General features: G+C 38.2%; 1 protein-coding gene across 2 annotated transcripts in view; it reads right to left on the bottom strand.

The window, feature by feature from the left end:
• LOC138760793 (glycogen phosphorylase, brain form) overlaps positions 1–25816 on the bottom strand; it is a 124102-nt gene that overhangs the window by 77496 nt on the left and 20790 nt on the right. For both annotated transcript variants that reach the window (XM_069931892.1, XM_069931893.1), the window contains exons 3-6: positions 22914–22992; positions 20573–20676; positions 8797–8928; positions 6554–6665 (exon numbers count right to left, since the gene is read on the bottom strand). In XM_069931892.1, the coding sequence (XP_069787993.1) occupies positions 6554–6665; positions 8797–8928; positions 20573–20676; positions 22914–22992 (427 nt within the window). The remainder of the gene's footprint in view (positions 1–6553; positions 6666–8796; positions 8929–20572; positions 20677–22913; positions 22993–25816) is intronic.

The following is a 25816-nucleotide window of genomic DNA, read 5'->3' as shown; positions in this document are numbered from 1 at the left end:
AACTGTACATGGAACATAACAGAGAGGGCTTGCCTCGGACCTCCACCCCCTCAAATTATAAAGTGAAAAGAAGACAAAATGACTTGATCCAGTGTGTAAAAGTAGATGACACAATTTTCTTGTTTATTTTCATTGTGTGATGACATTGTTTAATGGTTTTATTGTATTGTATGTTGATCGTTTAATGGGTTTGGAGTGGGGGTAGGAAGGGGGGGAGGGAAGGTAGAGGGAAAAAAGGGGAGAAAATGCCGCAGTGTATATTTAAGAGGGAAATGTTTGTATGTATTTTGATTGATATGGTTCACAGTGTGAAAAAAAATTATTTTTAAAAAAAATAGTTCATCCTGATCATTCCCCCACCTACAGTTTGTTGCTTGACGGCAGCAGGCAGAGTTCCTGATTCTGATTTGAAAGACTCAAGTATATTTCATGCCATTACCAACCACACCCCTATTCTAAAACAACATGTCACCCAAAATATCTATTTTGCCAAATGAGAGATGCATAGGTTCTTCTTTTTCTGACTGGATCTTCCTTCAAAGATAGCCTCCTACCATCCTCCATCATTCTCAAGAATGGGAAGTGAAAATATTCAAAAGAATATCTTTTTAAAAATGCAATTTCTATTCTACACCCAATTACTGAAGTACTTGCAACAGTTTCTGGGAAGTTTGAGGACGTCTGCAGTGCTGGTATAACAGACTTCAAATGTATCACAGGAATCCTTCTGAACCCCTGTTGCTAGAATGCACAAAGTGACAGTCAAGTCACCTTTATTTATCATTCATGTCATGATAGCAAGGTAAAGATGAGATGGTGTTTCTCTAGGACCACAGAGCATATTTACATGAATAGAAATTAGACACCTTAAAATATTAAAAATATTAAGACCTATACAGTAAAAGTCAACAGTACTTATGTTCTAGGAATTCAGGAGTCTGATGACTTGGGGGGAAAAAAACCTGTTGCACAGACATCAGAAATCCCTCCCCACCCAACTTAGACCCCTTTAGGTACTTCCTGCTGTGACTACAGAAAGCTTAAATTTTTAAATTTAGACATTCAGCACAGTATCAGACAACTTCAGTCTACAGGCCTGTATTACCCAATTAACCTCCTAACCCCGTATGCTTTTTAAAGGGTGGGGAAAAACTGGAGCACCCAAAGGAAACCTATGCAGACATGGGGAGAATATACAAACACCTCGTAGAAAATATCAGATTCGAACCCTGGTCGCTGGCATTGCAACAGAGTTGTGCTAACTGCTGTGCTAACCATCCCTCCCCTACACTTCCCCGTCACCTCCATCCACGGCCACACAGACATTCCAGGTGAGGCAGAGATTGGTTTACACATTGTCTAACCTAATCCTCTGCATTCAGTAAACTCAGTGTGGCGATTCTATGTCGATGCAACCAAATGCTCATTGGGTGACCGCTTTGCCGAATACCTGCGCTTTATGGGTTTAAGCTTGAAATCCCAGTATCCAACCACTTCAATCCTCTTCACCACTCCCACACAAACAGATCTGTCCTTGGCTTCATCCAATCAGAATAATGACAATGAGTTTATTGTCATACACATTACAATGTACATAGGCACTGAAATTCTTACTTGCTCTAGATGAAGTGGTAATTCATAAAAAAACTAAAATGGTATATATTAGAATAAATTGAAAGAGATAATAAATACAAAAGATAAATAGAAAAATATAATAGCACCAGTTTGTAAGAAGTAATTCAAGTTTTCCCGTGATCACATGGGTTTCCTCTGTGTGCCCCGGTTTCCTCCCATAATTCCAATAAAGCAGTGTTGGTAGGTTAATTGGTCACATGGATGTATTTGGGCAGCAGGGACTCATGGATCCGAAAGGCCTGTTACTGTGCTGTATCTCCAAATTTAAAAAAAACCTGAAACATTAAATGCTCACAGTTCTCATCAATGTGGACAGGTGTGTGCTCCCCCCCTTCCTAAAATCAACAATTAACTTTTTGTTCTTGCTGACTTTGAGAGCAAGATTGTTGTTTTTCAATCCCCTGTTGATTTTCAATCCCCTTCCTGTATTCATTTCCAGTACTTTGACCAATGGTGGTGTGTGTGTTGTCAGTGAATTTATAGATTGGAGCCTAACTTGGCCTCACAGTCATTCAGGGGACTAAGCATGCAGTCTTGGGGACCCGTGTTGATGGTCAGCAAGGAGGAAGTATATTGCTGATCCACAATGATTGGGGTCTGCCAATGAAGAAGTCAAGGATCCAGTTTTAGAGGAGTAGACAGAGTCCCAGATCCCTTAGTTTAGTTATAGGATTTGCTGGCAAGATGTTGAAGTATGTCAAGGTGCAGTCAAGGAACAACACCTTGATGTAGGTATTCCTCTGATCCAGGTGATCTAATGCAGAGGGCCAGCAGGCCCTAATGATAGACATATTAAAGTGGGTCTAGGACAGAGGTGCTCAACCTTTTTCTTTTCACTCACATAGTATTCTCTATGCCATTGATGCTCTATGATTAATAAGGGATTGCTTAAGGTGGTATGTGAGTGGGAAGGGAAGGTTGAGAATCACTGCTCTAGACCCAATTGTTTCTGAACTATTTTGCTTGAGAAAAATTGTCACTGGCCCATTTCCTTTGGAGTTATGAAACTGCACATAACGAGTCATTTAGGTACGATTAAAACAGTGGCTTTCAAACTTTTTCTTTCCACCCACATACCACCTTAAGCAACCCCTTACTAATCACAGAGCACCTATGGCATAGGGAACACTTAAAGAGGTTTGTGAGTGGAAACAAAAAGATTGAGAACTACTAGTCTAGGACCTAAACAGCAGTTGATCAACTCCATAACAAACCTCTTAAAGCATTTTATCAAGATGGACATAAATGTCACCAGCCAATAGTTGCTAAAGTAGGTCACCTTGTTCTTCATAGTGGATGTCCTTTGGAAGAAGGTTGGTATCGCTGAACCTTGTTGTGCGAGGTTGAAAAACTCTGCCAGTTGAGTTGCAGTACAAGGTCTCACAGCATCTGGAGGAAATTTATTCAGGCGCCTGTTTGCTTTTTGTTCATACCTTGACAAAGGGCTCAAGTCTGAAACTTCGGTTACTCTTTGCTTCCAATAGATGCTCTGTGACCTACTAAGCTTTTCTAGCAATTGTGTATTGCACTACAATCACAGCATCTGCAGACTTTCTGGTTTAAAGCCAGTTGATTTGCACAGGTTTTAAGAACATGGCTAGTTACATTGTCTGGACCAGATACTTTTTGAGAGTTCACCTTACACCTGCACAGAAACTGGAAGCACACAGTCGCTGGGAGCTTGCAAGCGTTAGTTTTCCCTACGGAAATGAGCACAGAAGGCATTTAGCTCATCTGTAAGGGATGCTTTGCAGTTAATAATGCTGCCTTGGTTTGCCATGTAGGATGTGCAAACCCTCCCACTGTTGTCTGAGATTCCAACTTGGTCTGGAATTGTCTCTTTGAAATGGTAATGACCTTTGGAAATGGGCAGGGTGAGGCTAAATATAAACTATATGTACAACACATTGTATTTCTCTTGGACAATCTTAAGCTCAATGGCATGAACAGTAACTTTTCTCATTTTAGGTAAACTTCTCTGGTTCCTTTTCATCGTTTCTTTGCTAGCTGATAGTATTTTAGATGTGACTTTTCATGCAGTACACTTTCTTTCTCACTGGTCTCCCAACAATGAAGTTTTACTGCTTTAACAAAGAACATCAGCAATGGAACTTAAAGTTTATTACTATTTTACATTCCCCACACCCCTTTGATGGAAAAATAACAAAACACTTCCACAAGGTTGGTTTGACAGGCCCTTTAGGTAAACAAGAGATGGCCTGAAATGATTTGCTATTTCGTGGGGCACAACCATCGTGGGTCAGATCAAAGTGGCTATTGGTCACAACTGGAGCACCTTGATATTCTCTGCTATTTTCTCCCAAACAGCATTTTTCTAGTACTTGGTTTGCTAACTCAGCAGAATAGTGATGTGAATTCTCATTCTATTTAACTCTGAGTGCAGGATTCAATCCACATGCAGTTTGTCAACAATGTTCCCTTTCATCCCTTGGAAAATTGTCTGCCCAGGCCCAACCTTGCCTTCTGGCTGCTGAACTCTTCACCCATGTCTTCACTGCCTCGTACGTGAACTACAATAATTTCCTCACCAGTCCCCACAACTTTAACATTCCTCTGCTCTCCACAGATCTCTTCTGTTCTCAATCCTAAGATTCCAAAACCATCCCTACTTCAAAGATTCACATTCATACACTGCCTTTGACCATTGCCAATTGTCCAAGGACAAACATTTTCAATTGTAGTTATTGCAATAACATAAGTAAAGCCAATTTCATACATCAAGGGCTTTTAATAAGACCAGGTAAGCCATTTGAAATTATGCAAGCAGTCAATACTGGCCAGAACATGGTAATGAAGTCTTGATCAAACCAAGAGTTACTGGAGGCATTTAGTCCGACAGCATCCCTGGGAAATGAATAACACGGCAATGAAATCCCTAGCTCTCCATCACATACTCCTTAGGATCTTTTACAGCCAGACAAGAAGACAAATGGGAATTTGGTTAATGCCTCATTTATTAGCTAGAACCTTCATTGTACATTGCTCCACTTAATACTGTTGAAGAAGGGTCATCCTATGTTATTGGACCCGTCAGATGTTAGTCTATGACTTACTTTCAACTCCAAGGTAAAAGTTCCATTATTGTCATGTAATACTACATTTTAGAATGTAACATGCATGAAATTCTTTAACTTTTGTCTACCATAAAGCAACTTGTCCAGCGCCCCTCACAAAAATCCCACAGCACCTGGTGCTCCCATGCAGTCTCCCCTTTCAAGTACCAACCAGTTCTGAGCCTGCTTAGCTTTCAAGACCAAGTTGCCTAGGAACACCAGGTTCCACAGAGCTTCCTACTATCTCTGCTGTCCTTGCTCAGAATTCATTACATTTCTTCCTTCATCAGAACCTGACTTTTCAGCCACTGTAAGCCAAACATCTGGCAAAGTGCTTCCCTCTCACATTGTCTTTCTTTTTCCTTTTAAAACTATTTTTATTGATTTTAATAAAGAACTTATACAAACATAAAGGGTACAATTCAATAAAGTAGGACAGACAATTACATAAACTAAGTAAGATATTCTGTATATCACTTACGTACATAAATTGTAAATCTTATCCATAATTCATTTTCTAAATAGTATACACCATTTTTAGAAAAAAAAACTATAATAAATACAAAAAGAAAAGGAGGAAAGAAGAAAATAGTAGAGGAGAAAAACTCAAACCCCTTACCTAACCCCATTGCCAGATGCTATATATATATGACTGGTATTAAAAGAAAAATGAAGGTAAAACATTTTTTTAAAATAAGGAATGTGGAAAAGATGCAAGTCAAACAATTTAATTAGATTTAGTAAAATTATAAAGTAAGATAGTGAGTTATAAATGACCCCGTAACATCTGGAATCTTATATCTGAATTATTAATTGAATAACAAATCTTTTCTTATTCAAACAAGATATGATGTCATGCAACCACTGATCATGAGTAGGTGGGGCAGCATCCTTCCATTTAAGTAAAATTCCACACCTCTCCAAAAGAGAGGCTAAAGAAATGGAGCGACTCTTAACCAGAGACAAAGAAGAATCATTCCCTCCCATTGTGCCGAAGAGGCCACCAAAGGGTTCAATGTTAAATCTAGTCTGAAAATGTTTGATAAAGCATGGAAAACCTCTCTCCAGTATTTTTATAGACTAGAACAAGTCCAGAACATGTTAATTAATGACACTTCTCAGCTCTTACACCTGTCACATCAGGGAGTCATATTGGAATAAAAGCGAGACAATTTAGCCTTAGACAATGCGCTCTATGTACCACTTTGAATTGTAATAGACTATGTCGGCACATAATGAAAAGCTATTAACCAACTTAAGAATTGTGTCCCAATCCACATCCGACAGTCAAATTTAAATCCTGTTCCCAAGCAGTTTTGATTTTAACTAAAATAACAATTTCTTGTAAATAATATATATTAAACCTTTACAAGAAGGTATTGAGCTAAAAAAAAACTAATCTACAAAATTTGATTCAGACTCTTAGGGAAAAAAGAAACTTCTGATTGAAGAAAATGCCATACTTACAAATATCTAAAGGTTTGAGATTTTGGCCAGTTAAATTTATTAGTAAGCTGTTCAAATGATGCAAAATATCCATCAATACACAGATCCTTAAAGCTTTGAATACCATCTCTATAAAAACTCCCACATTGTCAAACCAAACTCCCCAACAAACTTCAAAACCTCTTACAACTCCAAACAAACTTGACTCTCTTCCTAAGCCTTTTTCACTACTTACTAAAAATTACCTTAGACCCAGAGACACCTGCAAACAGGTCCAACAAATAAATAATACTGACATTCTTCATAGACTACAAATAGTACAGTACTTGTACAACATGCATACAGCAATACCACAAATGAAGTTTTTACAACTGCAGAGAAGTTTTCTAGCAACTTACAGTCTTTCAAGTTGAAGTCATTAGGAGCCTTAGCAGACCACAGCCTCATGGTGTTGACAGTGTTGTTCTTGAATCCCGGCACTGGAGTGTCATAGGGCATTGCCAGGACAACCTGTGTTCATTAATACAATGCAGTTATTTGCTACATCACCAGTATTCTTTTGCTAATGATTTAAATACTGCTCCTCCTTTTGATTCACTGCTGTCAGTCATTGATAAGGTAAGCACCTTGTAACACTCTTACAGCACCAACAATCTGGGTTCAAATCTGCTACTGTCTGTAATGAGTTCGTACGTTCTCCCTGTGATCCATTTTCTCTGGGTGGTTTCCACCCACCCTCCAAAATGCAAGGGGCCATTAGATTAATTAGATGTAATTGGTCAGTGTGGGTTTCATGGGCCAGAAGGGACTTCTACCAAAGTCTAAAAAAATTAAAAATGTTCCAATGTTACTTGTGTACTTAGGACAGGAATAGCCATAGAGTCCTGGAGTTTGTCCCAGCATTTAAATCGGATTATAGTTGATCTGCACCTTGACTATTCACCTGCCTTTACTCCACATTTCTTTATTCCTTTACCTATTAAAAATCTATCAATTTCAACCAATTCCAAGAAACACTAGCCTTTTGGAGGACAGAGCCTCATAATTCCACACATACTGCGTAAAATATTTCTTAATTCTGCTTCTGAATACAACAGAGCACAGAACTTTCTGCACATTACAGTCCCTTCAGGAGCACGAGCTCATGCCACCTAAATATAGCAATTAATCTACAAAATCTGTACATTTTTGGAGAGTGGATGTAAATGGGTGCACCCAGTGGAAATCCACACAGTTATGGGGAGAATGTACAAACTCTTTACAGAGAGCGCCAGATTTGAACCTGGGTCACGAGTCCTGTAAAAGTGTTGCATTTGCTCAGTGGTTCCCAACCTTTTACTTTCCAATCACATACCACTTTAAGTATTCCCTATGCCATAAGTGTTCTGTGATTAATAAGGGATTGGTTAAGGTGGTATGTGGGTGGAAAAAAAAGTTTGAAAACCACTGTTTTAATCATTCCAAATTGATTTGTTATGTGCACAGTTTCATAACTCCAAAGGAAATGGGCCAATGACAATTTTTCTCAAGCAAAATATTTCAGTAATAATTGGGTCTAGAGCAGTGATTCTCAACCTTCCCTCCCTACTCACATACCACCTTAAGCAATCACTTACTAATCACAGAGCACTTATGGCAGAGTGAATACTTAAAGTGTTATGTGAGTGGAAAGTAAAAGATTGGGAACCACTGCATTAACTGCTATGTTAACCAAGCCACTCTATTCTATAACAATTTAATTTTACTCTGCCCGACACCATAATCCTGTATTTTTCTCACAGCTTTGTGCTTACCAAGAGTCTTAAATGCCCCTATTGTAGCCACCCTATCACATTCATTTGAACACCTCAATCATATTTTGACCTTTAACAAAATACTAGTTATGTCTGTAACTGATTCTTGACATTAAACCCAGTGGCCTCCATTTTGGTAAATCCAAAGCCAATGTATCCTTCCTGAGATACTATTTTCAGAACTGAAGGTAGTTCATCAGCCGAGCTCTCGAAAAACTGCATCAGGACTTGCCCTCTGTTGAATTTCACCTCTCTTCAGACACTGGACAATGTTCCTTTCCAAACCTATCAGGAAGCGGCCTTTGTACATCATTGTTTTACTCATCTTCTCTGGTGATAATACGGACTCATTCATGCTTCTAAACACTGATTAACTAGTATATCCCATCTTGCCACCTTTATATACTCTAATGTCTGCCTTCCTATTTTCATGAGAAACCATTCTAAACAATGGACAGGTTTAAACAAGCAATCATTTTGAACATATCTGGAAGCAGATTCCAAGGAATTAAGCAAAAAGGAATTAGAAATATCTGAAATGCAAAAATTTATGGAACTATGGGGGAACAACAGGAATGGAATGAGTGAATTGCATTTAACCAGCCCACACGGGCATATTGAGTTGAATGGTTTCTCTTTTTCTATGATCTCACAAGTACTTTTACCAGCATTGACTTCACTTCAGGAGTGGAGGAAATTTTAAACTTCCCCTGCAATTAATGCTGGAAAGGCTTGGGAGGTGAAATAGATAATTCCCTTTCTTGCATCTTCCAGGACATCATAGGCAGTTCTCCAGCTATCTAAGGCTACTGTCTGGTTCCACTCCTGGAATGTTATGCAGCACACACCTGAGTATCGATCCACCTAGCACCATGTGGGCCATGTTCCACCTGCCCATAGAAGTGAACAGGGAGCATGTATTCTGGACGAGCCTTTTCCCAAGGGTTACCATAGCGCAGCCAATCATCAGCTTCTTCTACCTGTAAATGTACAAAAAGGTTGGTACATTTTTGTTTTAGTGCATATGCAAACTAAATAATTGCACCTATGAGAAAATATGAATCTCAGGCAAGGGTTTAAATGACAGCCTGAAAGTTCAAAATTCCTAGGAACTAAAAGGAATTATATAACCATCATCATCCTGGTGCTGCTTGCATTTCAGTCACATGCCATTGACTAGGCAAGAAGTAAACAGTTTAGTTTCAGATCCCTGCAAAAGTTGCTTTTTTTTGAAAACTTTATTTGTAATCAATAGTAAATGATACATACAAAATACAATGCAATACGTATTTTATCCCATATAACCCACAGTCCCCCATCCCTATCCCTCCCACCCTACCCGACCCCCCACCAAACCACCCCAAAAAAATAAGAAAGATGGAGGAGAGAAATTAAAGCAATACATTCAGGTATGTGTCACAATTTGGGACCACACCACCCATGTATGGGAAAATATTTTAACAATTAGAATGCATCCAATCCATGTACAGGCTCCAAACTTGAACAAAAAAGGATAATTATTTTGTAAATTATATGCTATCTTCTCTAATGGGATACATGACCTCATCTCCAGATGCCATCGTTGAATGTTCAATTTAATCTTATTCTTCAATGTAACTGCAAGACATTTCCTAACTACAGCTAAGCTCAACTTCAGAAAAGCAATTTGAAGTTTTTTGTTTAAAGTTAAAATTATATAATGATTTAATATTACCCAATAAAATATCATAGGGTCAAATGGAATTTTAAATTTAAACATAACTTCAAAAAATTCTTTAATTTTATTCCAAAAAGGTTTAACCATCTCACATAGCCAAACCGATTGTAAGAAGGTTCCTACTTCTTTATGACATCTAAAACATAAATCTGAAGTAACATATTTAAATTTCTTCAATTTCAGGTTAAATATAATTGATGAATAAAATTATAATGAACCAATCTGTATCGCACATTCACGATTTTAGTCATACTATCTTCACATATCGACATCCAGTCATCTGGGGAGATGGATATTCCCAAATCCTTTTCCCATTTCACTCTAGTCTTATCTACATCTGACTTGGGCATTTTAACCTGCAATAAATTATACATATTCGATATAAAGCCTTTCCTACCACCATCAATAATTAAACTCAAATTTAGATCCAAAATTATCTAACAATAAAGCTTTCACCTGATAATAAGTAAAGGTACATCATATTTCTCTCTCATTCTTTGAAAAGAAATAAAATGTTCTGCCTCATAACAATCTTCAACCAATTTCACTCCTTTTTGTTCCCATAACTTCAAAAGTTGATTATCAATCATAAACAGTAAATGCTTATTTAGAAATAAAGGCATCTTAGCTGAGATTTTACCTTTCATACCTAAAAAGTCATTCTTATTTATCCATATCTCAAGCAAATGTTTCAATACTGGAAAATTATAACTGAGAATTCCAGCGATAAATAAATTCATCCATCCTCTTTTCACTAATCTCAGATAATTCAATAACAGCCCAAACCACTTGAAACATCCTATTTATAAATTTTAAACTGAGCTGATTCATAATAATGTTGAAAATCAGGTAGTTGTAAACCTTCCAATGCATATCTCCATGCTAATTTTTGTAATGAAACTTTCACCATTTTATCTTTCCACAGAAACTTTCTTACCAAAGAATTAATATCCTTAAAAAAATGTATAGGGTATCTTACATGGAATAGATTGAAACAAATATTGAATTCAAGGAAAGATATTAATCTTAATACAATTCACCTGTCCCACCAACAATATTGGTAGATCCTTCCACCTATTCAAATCATCCTTAATTCTAGTCAATAATGGTAAATAATTCAATGCAAATAAATAATCATAATTATTATCAATAATACCCAAATATTTAATACAATCAGACCATCTAAACTTCAGAATCTGCCTACATAATCAATAGTCCATCTCTGCCAAAGGCATAATTTCAATCTTCTCCCAATTTACTTTATAACAAGATAACACTCCATACTGTTGCAAATGTTCATGTAAAGTCTCCAAAGACTGTGAAGGATGAGTTAAATATATCAACGCATCATCTGCAAACAAATTTATCTTATATTCATTAGAATTCACCCTACTTCCTTTTATTGCTTTTATCTTGCCTAATCATCTGCGTCAAAGGTTCAATAACCAATGCAAACAGAACTGGTGTCAAAGGACAACCCTATCTAGCTGATCTAGTCAATGTAAAAGGTAAAGAAATCTGACCATTTGTCACCACTCTCACAGTGGGATTTTATATAAAGCCTTAACCCAACCAATAAAAAGAGGCCCAAAATTAAACTTTTTCAAAACTCCACTCAACTCTATCAAAGGCCTTTTCAGCATCCAAAGAAATTACCATTGGTAGGTCAGATTGCTGCCATGAAATATCAATCAAAGAAATCAATTTTACTATATTGTCTGCTGAAAAAAGGTTCTTAATAAAACCTGCCTGATTCACATGAACCAAATCGGGTAAACATTTTGCCAAACCTATTAGCCAGAACCTTGGCTACTATCTTATCTCTTTTCTCTTTGGCTTGGCTTCGCGGACGAAGATTTATGGAGGGGGTAAAAAGTCCACGTCAGCTGCAGGCTCGTTTGTGGCTGACAAGTCCGATGCGGGACAGGCAGACACGGTTGCAGCGGCTGCAGGGGAAAATTGGTTGGTTGGGGTTGGGTGTTGGGTTTTTCCTCCTTTGCCTTTTGTCAGTGAGGTGGGCTCTGCGGTCTTCTTCAAAGGAGGTTGCTGCCCGCCAAACTGTGAGGCACCAAGATGCACGGTTTGAGGCGTTATCAGCCCACTGGCGGTGGTCAATGTGGCAAGCACCAAGAGATTTCTTTAGGCAGTCCTTGTACCTTTTCTTTGGTGCACCTCTGTCACGGTGGCCAGTGGAGAGCTCGCCATATAACACGATCTTGGGAAGGCGATGGTTCTCCATTCGCGACCCATCCAGCGCAGCTGGATCTTCAGCAGCGTGGACTCGATGCTGTCGACCTCTGCCATCTCGAGTACTTCGACGTTAGGGATGAAAGCGCTCCAATGGATGTTGAGGATGGAGCGGAGACAACGCTGGTGGAAGCGTTCTAGGAGCCGTAGGTGGTGCCGGTAGAGGACCCATGATTCGGAGCCGAACAGGAGTGTGGGTATGACAACGGCTCTGTATACGCTTGTCTTTGTGAGGTTTTTCAGTTGGTTGTTTTTCCAGACTCTTTTGTGTAGTCTTCCAAAGGCGCTATTTGCCTTGGCGAGTCTGTTGTCTATCTCATTGTCGATCCTTGCATTTGATGAAATGGTGCAGCCGAGATAGGTAAACTGGTTGACCGTTTTGAGTTTTGTGTGCCCGATGGAGATGTGGGGGGGCTGGTAGTCATGGTGGGGAGCTGGCTGATGGAGGACCTCAGTTTTCTGCAGGCTGACTTCCAGGCCAAACATTTTGGCAGTTTCCGCAAAGCAGGACGTCAAGCGCTGAAGAGCTGGCTCTTATAGTCCACATTTAACAAACAAAAGTTGCTTTGAGCATCATCCATCACTCAGTGATGGTCCTCTTACAAATTCCACATCAGGCACGAGGATCCTAATTACCACAACCAATGTCAGGTTATTATACTGCCTGTGGAGCCTTGCTAGCTGAAAATTGTCCTCCCATGTTTGCTACAGTGCCACAATGAATAAAATTCCAAACATGCACCTTTGGTTGTAAATAAGATCTGATATCTAGTGCTCATTTAAGGCACAGTAGAAATGCAAGTATGGGTTTATTTTGTAAATAAAAGCAAGGCATGCAGGGGCAGTCTTGAGAGAGCTATTCTTGAGTTTTGCTTTATACCTTCTGAAGACATTCAAAGACAATATGGAACAGGTAAGTCATACAACATAGAAAGTGCCTTTCTGCCCACCAAGACCACACCAACGTTCCCCGCTCCCCATCGACACTATCCTATTTGACAGCACTAGGATTGTGTCCCTTCAATAGGCATTTCCTATTGTTTCATAAATAGAGCAATTGCATCTGATTCCACCAGCTACTCTGAGAGCGATTTCCAAATGTATCTGTGGAAAAAAACTTCCACACCTTGAATTGACAACGCCTGAAAGGGTACAGACCTAGTTCAGGCAAATAGGAGAAAGGAGACCGGCAAAACAAGTCATGGATCCTCGACTTTCTACCATGAAGGTCACAATGCGTGCGGATTGGTGATTGAACCTCCTCCACAATCATCATCCACACCAGGGTCACCTTAAGGCTGTGTGCTCCTTCTATACTCACTGTTCACTCATGCCTGGATGACCAAACACAACTCCATCTCAATCATCTAAATTTGCAGATGACAGCACCATCAAAGGCAGGATTTATAACAACAAAAAAAACAGCACAGAAGAGAGATAGAGGGACTTGCGGCTTGGTGCCAGGACAACAACCTCTTCCCCAATGCCAGCAAGGCACAGAACTGATTAAAGACTTCCAGAGGAGTAGCAGAGCTCATCCTTAGTCTTCATTAATGGTGCTGAATGGAGATAACAGACAGCTTTAAACTAACACTTTCTACAGGTGCACCATTGAAAGCATCCTATCGGGGGGCATCATTGCATGGTATGGCAACAGCCCTGCCCACAGCAGTAAGAAACTTCAGAGGGATGTATACATGGCTCAGTCCATCGACTCCATCTGTAACTCCAACTGCCTTGGAAAAGCAGCTAACAAATTAAAAGGCTTATCCAACTTGCTCACACTCTTCACCACCCCCTCTCACCAGGAAGAAGATTCACAAATATAAGATCACACTCCACCAGATTTACGGACAAGTTCTTTCCCGCTGTTATGAAAATTCTGAATGCACCCCAAAATAGTAAAATTATTTTAGTGGTCTCTTTCTTTCTTTCCCTGTACTTCACAATTTTGTATTCAGTCTTATTTGTTATAATACGCATGAGAGGTCCACTGGTCTGCTCACAAAACAACCTCTATCAGTTCATTTTTGATTCTTGAACTTAAATCTATGTCCTTGTTTTTGATGCCCTCCCATTAAAAAAAGCTATTAAGATCTATATTTCTCTCAAATATCATTCTATAAGGTCACTCCTTCAGCCAGGAAAAACAAGCCTAACCTATCCAATCTCTCCCCAGCAACAATCTGGTGAATCTCGTTTGCATCCTTTCCAGCTCTTCTACATCTTGCCTATAAACACAGAAATGTTCCAAGTGCCTTCTAACCAGCGTTCAGTAAACACAACATACCAAATGTAATATTTTATGACCCAACCGATGAAGGCAATCATCCAAAATGTCATCTTCTCCACTTGTAACTTTCAGGAAAATATAAACTTCAATCCCAAGGTGTGGCTCTTCATTAACTTTTCTTAGTTCCCTATCATTTACTCTATATATTTCACCGATATGCAACTTCCCAAGATGCTTCACCTCACATTTGATGGGATTTAATTTCAAGTACATAAAATATATAAATTTTATTTTCTTCTATTTGCCGTGAAGGCACACAAAGAGGCACCACTATCAAGACCAGAAAGAGAAGTATAAAGAGGCATCACTATCAAGAACAGAAAGAGAAGTACAATTTCAGCCACATTTTTTTTTCATGTTTTGACTTCTACATCTCCCAAATAAATGCCAAAGACTATTATTTTAAATTTCCCTTTTTAAAATTTTCAAAATCGAGAAATGCAAGGGTGCAGATAAGGTTTACCAGGATGGTTCTTGGATCAATTGTACAAATTCTAAGGAGAGGTAGGACAAACTTGGGCTGTTCTCTCTGGAGCAGAGGCTGAGGAGAGATCTGATACAAGTTTATAAAATTATGAGAGGCTTTGATAGGGTCGGAAGTCAGAATCTTTTATCCCTGGTTAAAAATGTCACCTACTAGATGACATCTATTTGAGGTGAGGGGAGAGTAAAGTTTAATGGAGGTATGCAAATAGGGCAAATATTTTTGGTTGTAAAACATAACATGGATGCCTGGAACATACTCCTGGGATAGTGGTGGAAGGAGATGTGATAGTAGCATTTAAGAATATGCAGGAAATGGATCATGTGCAGGAAGAGATTTTTTAAAATTTGGCATCATGTTCATCATAGACATCATGGACTGAAGAGGCTGTTCCTGTGTTGTACTTCTGTATGTTCTCTTGTTTGAAATAAAAAGAACTCAGTAAGTTGCACTGGTTGAAACTAAGTGAAATGAATTAGTAAACAGTTTGCCAGAAGCACAACAAATTGACACATTGGCACTTACTGCCCATCCTAAATTGCCCTCAAGAGCTCCTGACTAAAACAGTGAGACCTTTTTGGAATAGAATTAAGGAACTTTTAGAAGTTTTATTTAAATTTTAAAATTTGCTTGATCCTATGGTATTTTTATTGTGTTATATTATGAAATTGAGTTTGGGATTAAAAGTAGATAAGTCTCAAATTGCTTTTCTGAGATTGGCATTAGCTGTGGCAAGAAAATGTTTGGCAATTACTTGGAAAAATGAGACTGATTTGAGTATTCAACAGTGGCACTCGGAAATGAGGTCTTGTATCCAATTGGAAAAGATAACGTACAATTTACGTAATAATTATCCTTTCTTTGTTAAAGTTTGGAGCCTGTATACGAAATATATAGGTTTGAATTTGTAATAGTTTTTTTTTCCCCCCCACGGTCATTGGGGTTGCACTAAACTATGACAACAGTTGATGGTTGTTATGCAAGTGATCTCTTCTATCCTTTTTCCTTTCTTTTGGAGTAGATTAGAGGGGGATTGGGATTATTTGGGAAAAATATTATGTATTTACTCGTATTTTGATTGCATGACTTATTCTGATTAAGAATTTTTTTTAAATTGTTTTTAAAGAGCTCCTGACTGCACAGAGGGCCATCAGTTAGGCTCCAACTTTGATATAATGGGTACACAGGATGTCAGGGAAGTACTATGTCAGTCTCAGCTGTTTAACAGTTTGTGGTCAAAACTCACAATTGGTTAACAGACATCTCAATGGGACAAAATAAGGGAAAGCATCCCTCTGACATAGTGGTGTCACTAGGGTTGATGTCATCAAATGTGGTAACTTACGGTGTCACCCCACCCCCCCCCTTCCATAGACCTCCTCTTGTACCAGACCATACAGAATCCTTAGTAATATTTTTTGTACTAACATTACTCGTATACCATAATTCCCATAAAATACTGAATGTAATGACAACACTAGTGAGATAAACAACTATCAAATTTAAAATTACTCATTTAAATTACAATATCATACTATTTCATTCTCAAAAAAGTTATTGATATAGGTTCACAAATACTAATTACCACACTACTGTAGCTAAAACACCAGAAAATTTGACAAAAGCAGTGACTATAAAAACACCAGCAGCAATGAAAACAACAGCGTGTGCTTGTAGTGCGTGCAGGCGAAACCACACGGTTTGAAGTCTCATTATAATTAGGTAATAATGACAACTCTGACGAGCACATTGGAAGGTTCAAAAAGTAAATTAGCCAAGAGTTTTAGCCTTTTAGGTATATTGATACATGAAAGCTGGGCTTATGAATAATTTTTTTGTTATAACTAACTACAGGGATATTTTTATTTAAAAAATTAATTTATAGACAGTCATTTTGGTATCATGCCCTGTGATAGTGTCACCCGGTGTAGTCCGCACCCCCACCCCTGCAACCCCCTGGTGACGCCAATGCTCTGGCAAAGCTTTTGTCTCAATAGGAAGGAAGGAGACAGAGAACACAAAAGGAAAAGAAATTGTCAGAATCTGAGGAAAACAAGGATCAGAACAAAATAATGCTGACCAAGAATTAAATATTATTTTTCAAATTACGTTTTAGTGATACTTCACTGCCTTGGATTGGAATGCAGCCCCTCCTGACAATCACATAACAATACATTTATTGTATCCAAAAACGTGAAAGTGCACAACTTGAATAGAAATGGGTGGTTAGGAAAACAAAGACTATCTCTGAATACTCATGGAGCATATTGAAGGCTCATAAAAGAAAAGAAATGGAGTAGAGTTTTGAAGCAGGTTTGAACAACAAAGTGCACCAGTGTTACTGACATATTAAATTAGAAGCATTCTTAGTTGTTTATATTGTGGGTTTAAGCCTTACTCCAGAGGGACAAGCGTAAATTCAGTTTATGCTCCAAAGCAGTGCCCAGCTGTCTTTCAAGTGAGCTGTTCATTTGTGACCATGTCTTCTCTGAGGTTATTTGGAAAATCCTTTGGTATTAGCAGGGATAGTCATTATTGTGTTCTAGCCAACATTTATCTCTTGCCCAATATTGTTTGTAAACAATACTATTGGATACTTACATCATTACTTCTTGCAATATCGTTTCTTTAAGGTATGGTCAGTGTCATGTTCTTAACTTCCAAGGGAGAATTCAAATTATTTATTAATTTCCCCACTTCCTCCCCAGCAGAAAATTGGAACTAACTGTCAAAGTTGGCTTCTACTGCTCTTTCAGATGATAACTTGCTTCACTATGGTATTAGAACAATGGCCAAATAATCTCTTTTCAATGTTGAATTCCCTCCAGAATCAAAATATTCTTACTAATATTCTGTGACTAGTTGTCTGAATGATCTCAAATACTGGCCACAAAACCAGATAGATTACTCGGGAAAATGGACTTGTTACATAATCACCCTCGATCTTACCAAGCAGCAGAGATGCTAGGCCACATGGGTTACCACTAAATGCATAATTCAATCCTTTTCTTGCCACAGAGAGAGAAGTAATCAATTTCATCCCTCATTTGTAAGATAGCACTTATGTCAATTTAACATCCTTTGAAGTATCAGCCTAGATCTGGGTGCTCGCATGCTAGCAATGGACCTTGAAACAAGGCCCTTTTCATCAGAAACAAGGATACTACCAACTGAGCCATGGCTGACAAGTCAGTTACCTAAAATAAAATGTTACTAGTTTAACATTAAGGAACATCAGTCAAGGGCAGTTCCCCTCATTAAGTAATTTCAACACTAAGCTTGGTCACAATACTTGACTCACTTAGGCATTGTTATGTGAAAGAATAAATTTAAAGCCTAATTTAAAATTAAGCTTAAATTTAATTGTTTAAATTTAGTTTAAGTTTAAGCATAATTTAAGTTTATTTGTCACATTATACCTGGTAAAGTGTGAAGTGTTCTTCCATACAGCCACAGTTCACCCATCGTAACAACAGGTCTCATTGGCTCTACTCTAAGCCCTGGACAGCAGAGATGCATACATCAGGATGCTCTATAAACTACAGTTCGGCATTTAACACCATCATTCCTTCAAAACTCATCAGAAAACTCCAAGACCTGACTGTGTAATTGGATCATGGATTTCTTTACCTCCAGACCACAAATAGTGACGATTGGTAAGAACATCTCCTCCACAATCTCCATCAGCACTGAAGCACCACAGGGCTGCATTCTTAGCCCCTGCTCTACTCACTTTACATTTAGGAATGTGTGGTTTGGTATGAAAATAACACCATCTACAAATTTGCTGACAATACCGTGGAAGTGGGTTGTATAAAGGAAGGGGATGCGTCAGCATACAAGAGGGAGGTTGAAAACTTGGCTGAATGGTGCACCATCAACACCTTGCAATCAATGACACCAAAACTAAGGAGTTGATTGCTGACTTCAGGAAGGGAAAGCCAGAGGTATACAATCCAGTGATCATTGGGGGGGGGGAGGAAATTTAAGTTCTCAGAGGATCTTTACTGGACCCAACAAACAAATGGCTTTGTGAAGAAAGCACATCAGTGTCTCTACTTCCTCAGGAGTTTGTGGAAGTTTGGTATGACACCAGAAACCCTGGCAAATTTCTACAGATGTGTGGTGGAAACCAACTGTATCAGGGTCTTGTATGGGGTCATCAATACCCCTGAGTTTAAAGCCCTCTAAAAGGTAGAAGACACACCCCAGGACATCACAGGAAAATCCCTCCCCACTATCGAGAATATTTAAGGGAATGTTGCTGTTGGGAGAGCTGCAGCAATTATCAAGGATCCACACCTCCCAACACATACTCTGTTCTTGCTGCTGCCATCAGGGAAGAGGTACAGGTGCCACAAGACTCCCACCACCAGGTTCAAGAACACCTGCTACCCCTCTACCATCAGACTCCTCACCAACAAACTAAATCAGGGACACATTTAAAGACTCTTACTTGTGTACATCATAGATTTTTTTATTCTCTCTGTATTGCACAGTCAATTTGCTTACAATAGGCATCTGTTTACAGTTTTTTGTTTACATGTATACACTGTGTACAGTTTTTTTTACACTACAATAAGTGGCCATTCTGCTTTGCCTGCATAAAAAAGAATCTCAGAGTTGTAAGTATTGAAATCTGAATCATATAGAAAAATAGCAAAATTATAGAATATTGACTTACAAGGGGAGCATGAGAATGTAACTAATCACACGAGAGAGATTCGAGTTATGCTGATACAGTACAAAATAAACATCAGCACATGACTGGGTTCAGTGGCCGGTTTCTGTTCAAATTTTACATAATTCTAGAAAAAAGAAATCAACTGGAGTTGAACCTTCTTCACCTAAACCAATCCAGTGATTACTGATGTCACACAAGAACCTAGCATTGGGCTACACAACTTATTGAACTTATTCAGCCTTGCAATGAGATTGTCAATCTGCCTCAACTCCTGGCTAATTTATTGTGTATCGTGTTCAAGAAAGCTTTAACCTTTTTCTTTCCACTCATATACCACTTTAAGTAATTTCCCTATGCCATAGGTGCTCATGATTGCTCAAGGGATTGCTTGAGGTGGTATGTGGGTGGAAAGAAAAAGTTTGAAAAACACTGTTTTAATCATACCTAATTGACTCGTTATGTGCACGGTCTCATAACTGCAAAGGAAATGGGCCAATGACAATTTTGCTCAAGCAAATTATTTCAGTAACAATTTGGGTCTAGAGCAGTGATTCTCAACCTTCCCTTCCCACTCACATACCACCTTAAGCAATCCCTTACTAATCACAGAGCACTGATGGCATAGGGAATACTTAAAGCGGTATGTGAGTGGAAAGAAAAAGATTGAGAACCACTGGTGTAGTCTAACAAAAAAAAAATCACTTTTATTTGTACTTTCTAGTTATAACTACCTAATTAATTCTATTGATCCCAAATGTCTTTATACTTCCAAACTTTTCATCATTTAATATTCAATTCTAACCTGTTCTTATCCAATATTGGAACACTCTCATCTACTACATAATGATAGCCACCTGTTTAACTATTAACACTACATCATGTCAAATATCCTAAATCCCAACCAGGTCAATGACTAGAAGCTACCTAATGATAGACTTTTATTACCATAAACAGAAGGTACGTTTCATGTTGCTGATCCAATACCTGAGCTTGTTCTGGGGGAGGGGTTATGGCATTGTCACCTTTATCAGTATTAACAGTGGTTCCACCACAATTCTTTCAACTCCATGAACTTCAATCCATGTGCAAGGTTTATAGCTGGCATACACCTAGTTTTGTAAAGCTGACCAACAAGAAAATTTCATTGATTTTTGTACAACCTATTTGATATTATTAGAAAATAATTCAAGCAAACTCACCTGCCAACCATTATAAATCCTTTGATTGAAAATACCATATTCATAGCGAATGCCATAGCCATAAGCTGCCAAACCCAGTGTGGCCAAAGAATCAAGGAAACAAGCTAAAATCAAGAAATAAATGCTGTTAGCAGAAGAACCAATATTGCTTTCTACTACATTTACTTCTCCAAGGGACCTGGCCAACAGAAGATTTGTTGTCTTCATTCATCACCACCTCCGTCGCTATTGCTATCCTTCCATCCCTCACCTGACTATCTGTCAATCGCCACCCCCCCCCCCCACCCCAAACCGCTCACCTGGATCCACCCATCATTTGCCAGCTCCTGCCTTCTCAATCCTTTTATACTGGCCATCTCCCCTCATTTAGGATAAAGGGTCTGAACCTGAAATGTTAACTGTTCATTTCCATTCACAGACTTTGCCTGAACTGTTGAGTTTCTCCAGTAGTTTGTATTTTTGCTTGGAGAAGACTTTCACTATCATGAAAACAGCAGTTAGTGCAACACCTTTACAACGTTGGTGATCAGGACCAGGGTTCGAATCCCGTGCTGTTTGTAAAGAGTTTATACATTCTCCCGGTTTTCCCCAGAGTCTCCAGTTTCCTCCCACCATTTGAAATGTAGGTCAATTGGGGCGTAAATTGGGTGGCATGGACTCGTGGGCTGAAATGGCCTGTTACTGTTCTGTATATCTAAATTTAAACCTTTAAAATTTAAATTAAATTTCCTCCTCAGTACTAATTGTCCATAAACAATGATCTGGCAGAAAATTTCAAGTGGAATTTCCACCCAGCATAAGATCTCATAAACAGAGCTCCTGTAACCTCTTTATGCTGGAGCTGCCATAACCTGATATGAATAATGAACCTTACAAAAGGTTTTTAAAATTAAGATGGACTTCTTACAGATAAAGTGAGGATATTTATTGATCATTTTCACATGTTAACAAATTAACTAATGCTTAATTAGAAACTGGTATTTATACACCAATGTAACCAGTAAATAGTTCAGCAGCATTTTAAGTGGGTTAACTCAGAGCTTTATTTATAAATCTGTATCATGTCACTATTCAAAATACATCAAGGCACATCAAAGCAAAACAAAAATCATTTTCTTCAGCACTGCTTGATTTTGTTGACTCATGCATGACCTTGTCATCAGGAATATGTACAGAGATTCACGTTGAAACATAAACATACCTTTACTTTGAAAAACTGGTGCAACTTTGAAAACAGTTTGTACTTCAGCTGTGATCACAAGTGGGTTAGCAAGTTTACCTTGAGGCAATAATCTTGGCTCAGGGACTAGCACTCCAGCATTGGAGTCAGAAACCTGTGGGTTCAAGACCTGATTGACTTAAATTAAAAAAATCTAAACTGGAACTCACATTTGAGTGCTGCAGTGTTAAAGATGCTCTCTTTTGGATTAATATTCAAACCAAATCCTTATTTATCTTCTCAGAGGGACATTAAAAAATCTATTGGCATGACATTGAATCAGGCCATTAAGTTCTCCACAGTGTTGTGGCTAATGAATTTTTCCTTTCATTAATCTGGTAACCTTAACTAATTATCACACTCCTGTTTATGGCTGCTGGTTTTCTGCTCCCACTTCTCAGGGAATCCCTTGTGGTACCAGTCACAGAAATTGTAAGGTAGATTAATGGTTTTATGTGGGATCTGCTATGGGGGATAGTTGGAGCTTGATTGAGCAGATAAAGGCGAATGTGATTATTCACCATGTCTTCTCACACTTCCGTGCAGACTTGAGAAATGCTCATTCCCTTCCCGAATACTTATCAGATACTGAGTGGTCTTGCCATTTGTAGGTAAAGATGTTTCAACCCACGAGGAGGCATGCAAAAGACTTTCCATTCCTTGAAAGCTCTGGCTGCTTCATACGCGAGGAGACTGTTATACTAGTGAGATGTTAGGGTCCCCAATGGAGATGGTGGAGTATGATCAGAATCTCGATGTTGGACTGAGAGAAGATGTTGACTTGGATGTACCTACCTTGCAATGGATTTTGAAGAGACCATATGGTAAGACTTAAATTCTGAATCTTGGGGCTGCCCTTCATGCTTTCCTACATAATGGTGACTATTCTTCACAGTACTTCATAGGTATAAAGCTCTTTGGAACATCAAGGTAATTTAAAAGCTATATTATTGCAATGGAAATTTATCATCTTGTTCTTATAAATTTATTATTTTGCCTTGCAGGCAGGAAAGTGGAGCACAGGTGGTGCCTAAACAATTTTTAAAAATTCTGCAACATGCACATGTTCACAGGTAGGGGGAAATGGATCTCAGGAACATTTAACATGCCATTTACAATTACCTGCTAGTCGACCAAGACCTCCATTACCCAATCCAGCATCCTCTTCAATCTCCTCCAGTTCTTCGATATCTAAACCCAGCTTGGTAATGGGGTAGGAAAGAAAGTATATAACATTTAGTCTATTCAACAAAGTAGCTTCCTTTAATCTTTTGACTTTGAGTGGTAGTTTTAAAGTCTATTTTAAAATAAAATAGTCTAGTATTCTAGCCCAATTTATACAATCCCTCTTGGAGTATTTTGCTACTTCACAATCTAATTCTTTATCATTTGCCTTCATTTAAGGAAGAACTTCCTGTGAGGAACAATACATCCATGCTCACCCTTTGCAGATCCCCTTCAGTGTCAACTCTTTACTAAACATCATCCTAAAACTCTATGGAAAGTCATAATGAGCAGTTTATTGGGCCAGAACAAGTTTTGCACTACAAAACTGCTCAAAAAAAAAAATCAGATAATTAAGCCACATCCTTTAGCTTAACAGGGTAATAAATGTGCCCAAAAATAAAATCAAATTGTTTCTTACACTCATTGATATGGAGGAAACCAGACAGTAAATTCAGGACTTCTGCATTAACACATGAATCTTGAACTTAAACAAGATGTAAACAGTTCCACAGAGGTTGGCTACATCTGTACCAGTGCAGGTGCCATTCAGCCCACTGACCCATTCCATCTTTGATGAGAGTTTAAAAGAGGGAGGATCCAAACTATGAGTCTTTGCAGAGAAAATGAGAGAAACTGTTTTAAATGGTGGGAGACTGAGTAACCAGAGGACATTAGATTTAAGATAATTTCACAACAGAACCAAGGGAAAGAGAATGTTATTATTTTGTCTTCATCTGGGATATCCAACTAGAAAGTGTCCAATTTCCACTTTGAAAAGGGAATTGATTATGTTCTCAAGAAAGAGACATTTTTCAAAACTAACAGAAAGCAACAGGAGTATTGGAACTAATTGGATGACTCATTCAATCCAGTAAAAAGGGCTATGATGGAAGTAATTTGAGTGTCTTATTGATACAATTATATGTCAAATGTTCTCCCTGGTATGCTGTACTGAGCTGTTTCAGCTTATTTTTGCATTTTGCTACGTCCATAATAGGTGTAATTCAACATGATGCTTTTACTCTCCATCTACAATGACTGGCCTTGGCTAACACAATTTTGCACTGAATATCAATGTTCTGATGTTGAATAAAGTCAATACAACTTCCACAGAATATCTGATGCATCAATAAAATCCATCCTTGTTTTCAAGTGCTGCATTCACTCCTGCCAGGAAACTGCATTGTGAAAATAAATGTTGAAGGACAAAAAGCAGTAATACTGAAAGCTGTAATGAAATGCAAGACAGTAAGACCAGTGTTGTCTGTGTGACTAGAGATCACATTCATCTGGAGCAACATTAATTGTTTCAGTGCACAATGAAGTAGATCTTTCCAGCTTTTCTATAAAAGGAGAAAAAAAAAAATCAACCTTTGGTGCCAGATCTGCCTCCATCATAATTTCAAATTAACTATTCCATTACATTATTCAGTTATAAGTGGGAATACATAAGCAGAATAAAAACAGACCAAGAAAAATGACATTTTTAATCAAAAAATACAAAGCAGAAAGAATGCTGGACTCTCTTATTTTCCATGAGCACATCCACAACCTTGTTATTGACATTCAAGATCCTATGCTCCTGATCCACTAATATCTCAAATTGAAAATACTTCCTCCAAATTTGAATCTCCACTACCAGATCTTAACGATCCTCTCCACGTGCTAATCTGTTGTCTATTTTCCACCCGCCAAACCCTTGGCAACTTTCTTTGGCTATCTGGGATCCAATAGCTAGAATGCTCTCTAAACATATTCATCTCCCAAATTCTCTTTCTTTTTAACCACTTAATTCTGGTCTCTGACTTTACTTGTGCAAGTCTAGGTATATCCTCTCTTACTCCAGTTTTGGTCAAGTTTACTCTTCTGTGAAATGGTTTGGGTAACTTTATCTATGCTAAAACACATGGTCTTTGCTAACAAAGAAGACCAACACAAACAGCTTCACGGAAGAAATATATGCCATCTTTTAAAAGCATTAAACTAGCAATAGAGTTACATGGAAAGGAAGTTGAAAGCTTTGTTACAACAACCACAAAAGAATTGTGTGCACTATTGCCAAATCACTTTTTTTACTCCAGGATAACTGTGAATATTTATTGTCTATCTATATTTTTGTATTTAATTATTATTTTTTAATTCAAGGTACTATTGTAGTTGTTTTTTTATTTGTGGTTTTTAATCACCTGTTCAGCTGCAATAAGAAAATTTGTGCATATGTACATTGTTTATGATAATCTCATTATCAATTGAGCGAGAGGAGTGCGTCATGGTGGATGAAGAAAGGTTGGGAAGGGAAGGTCGCAGAGCAAAGGCTATGTTAACTGGTGCCAGCTGCATGGGATTACAAAGAAGGCAGCAGACTGAAGATACACAAGATTTACCAGTTGAGTGCAGAAAGCATAGGTAAGCAGGGCCCAAAGAATGGCATCATTAAGACAGGAGGTTCCAAGTAAGTCGAGTGGATATTGCAGATGTTAGAGAGAAATTAAAAGTACAAATTAGAGTTTCTGTGCTGGGACAGGAGCGAAATTCAGGCCGTGGTGCAGAGCTTGTGTTAAATGGTCTCGAAGATGTAGAGAAAAACTTCAACCATGGTGTCTGCAGCTTTTCATGTTTTATTCAGTGTTGAATGTGGTTTGAAACTTGGGTCAACACTTTTAAGAGAGGAAGTGAAAATTTGTTAGGGGAAGATGAGATGAAAAGAATGAATTTGAACTTCACAACACAAATGTAAGACACAATGTTTATGTACAGCTTTCTACAATAAACAATATTGGTACAGATATTAATAACAG

Source organism: Narcine bancroftii, chromosome 4 (genome assembly GCF_036971445.1).
Source record: "Narcine bancroftii isolate sNarBan1 chromosome 4, sNarBan1.hap1, whole genome shotgun sequence".
NCBI classification, from domain to species: Eukaryota; Metazoa; Chordata; class Chondrichthyes; order Torpediniformes; family Narcinidae; genus Narcine; species Narcine bancroftii.
The sequence above is the reverse complement of the archived record's forward strand: the minus strand, read 5'-3'. Positions and strand labels throughout refer to the sequence as shown.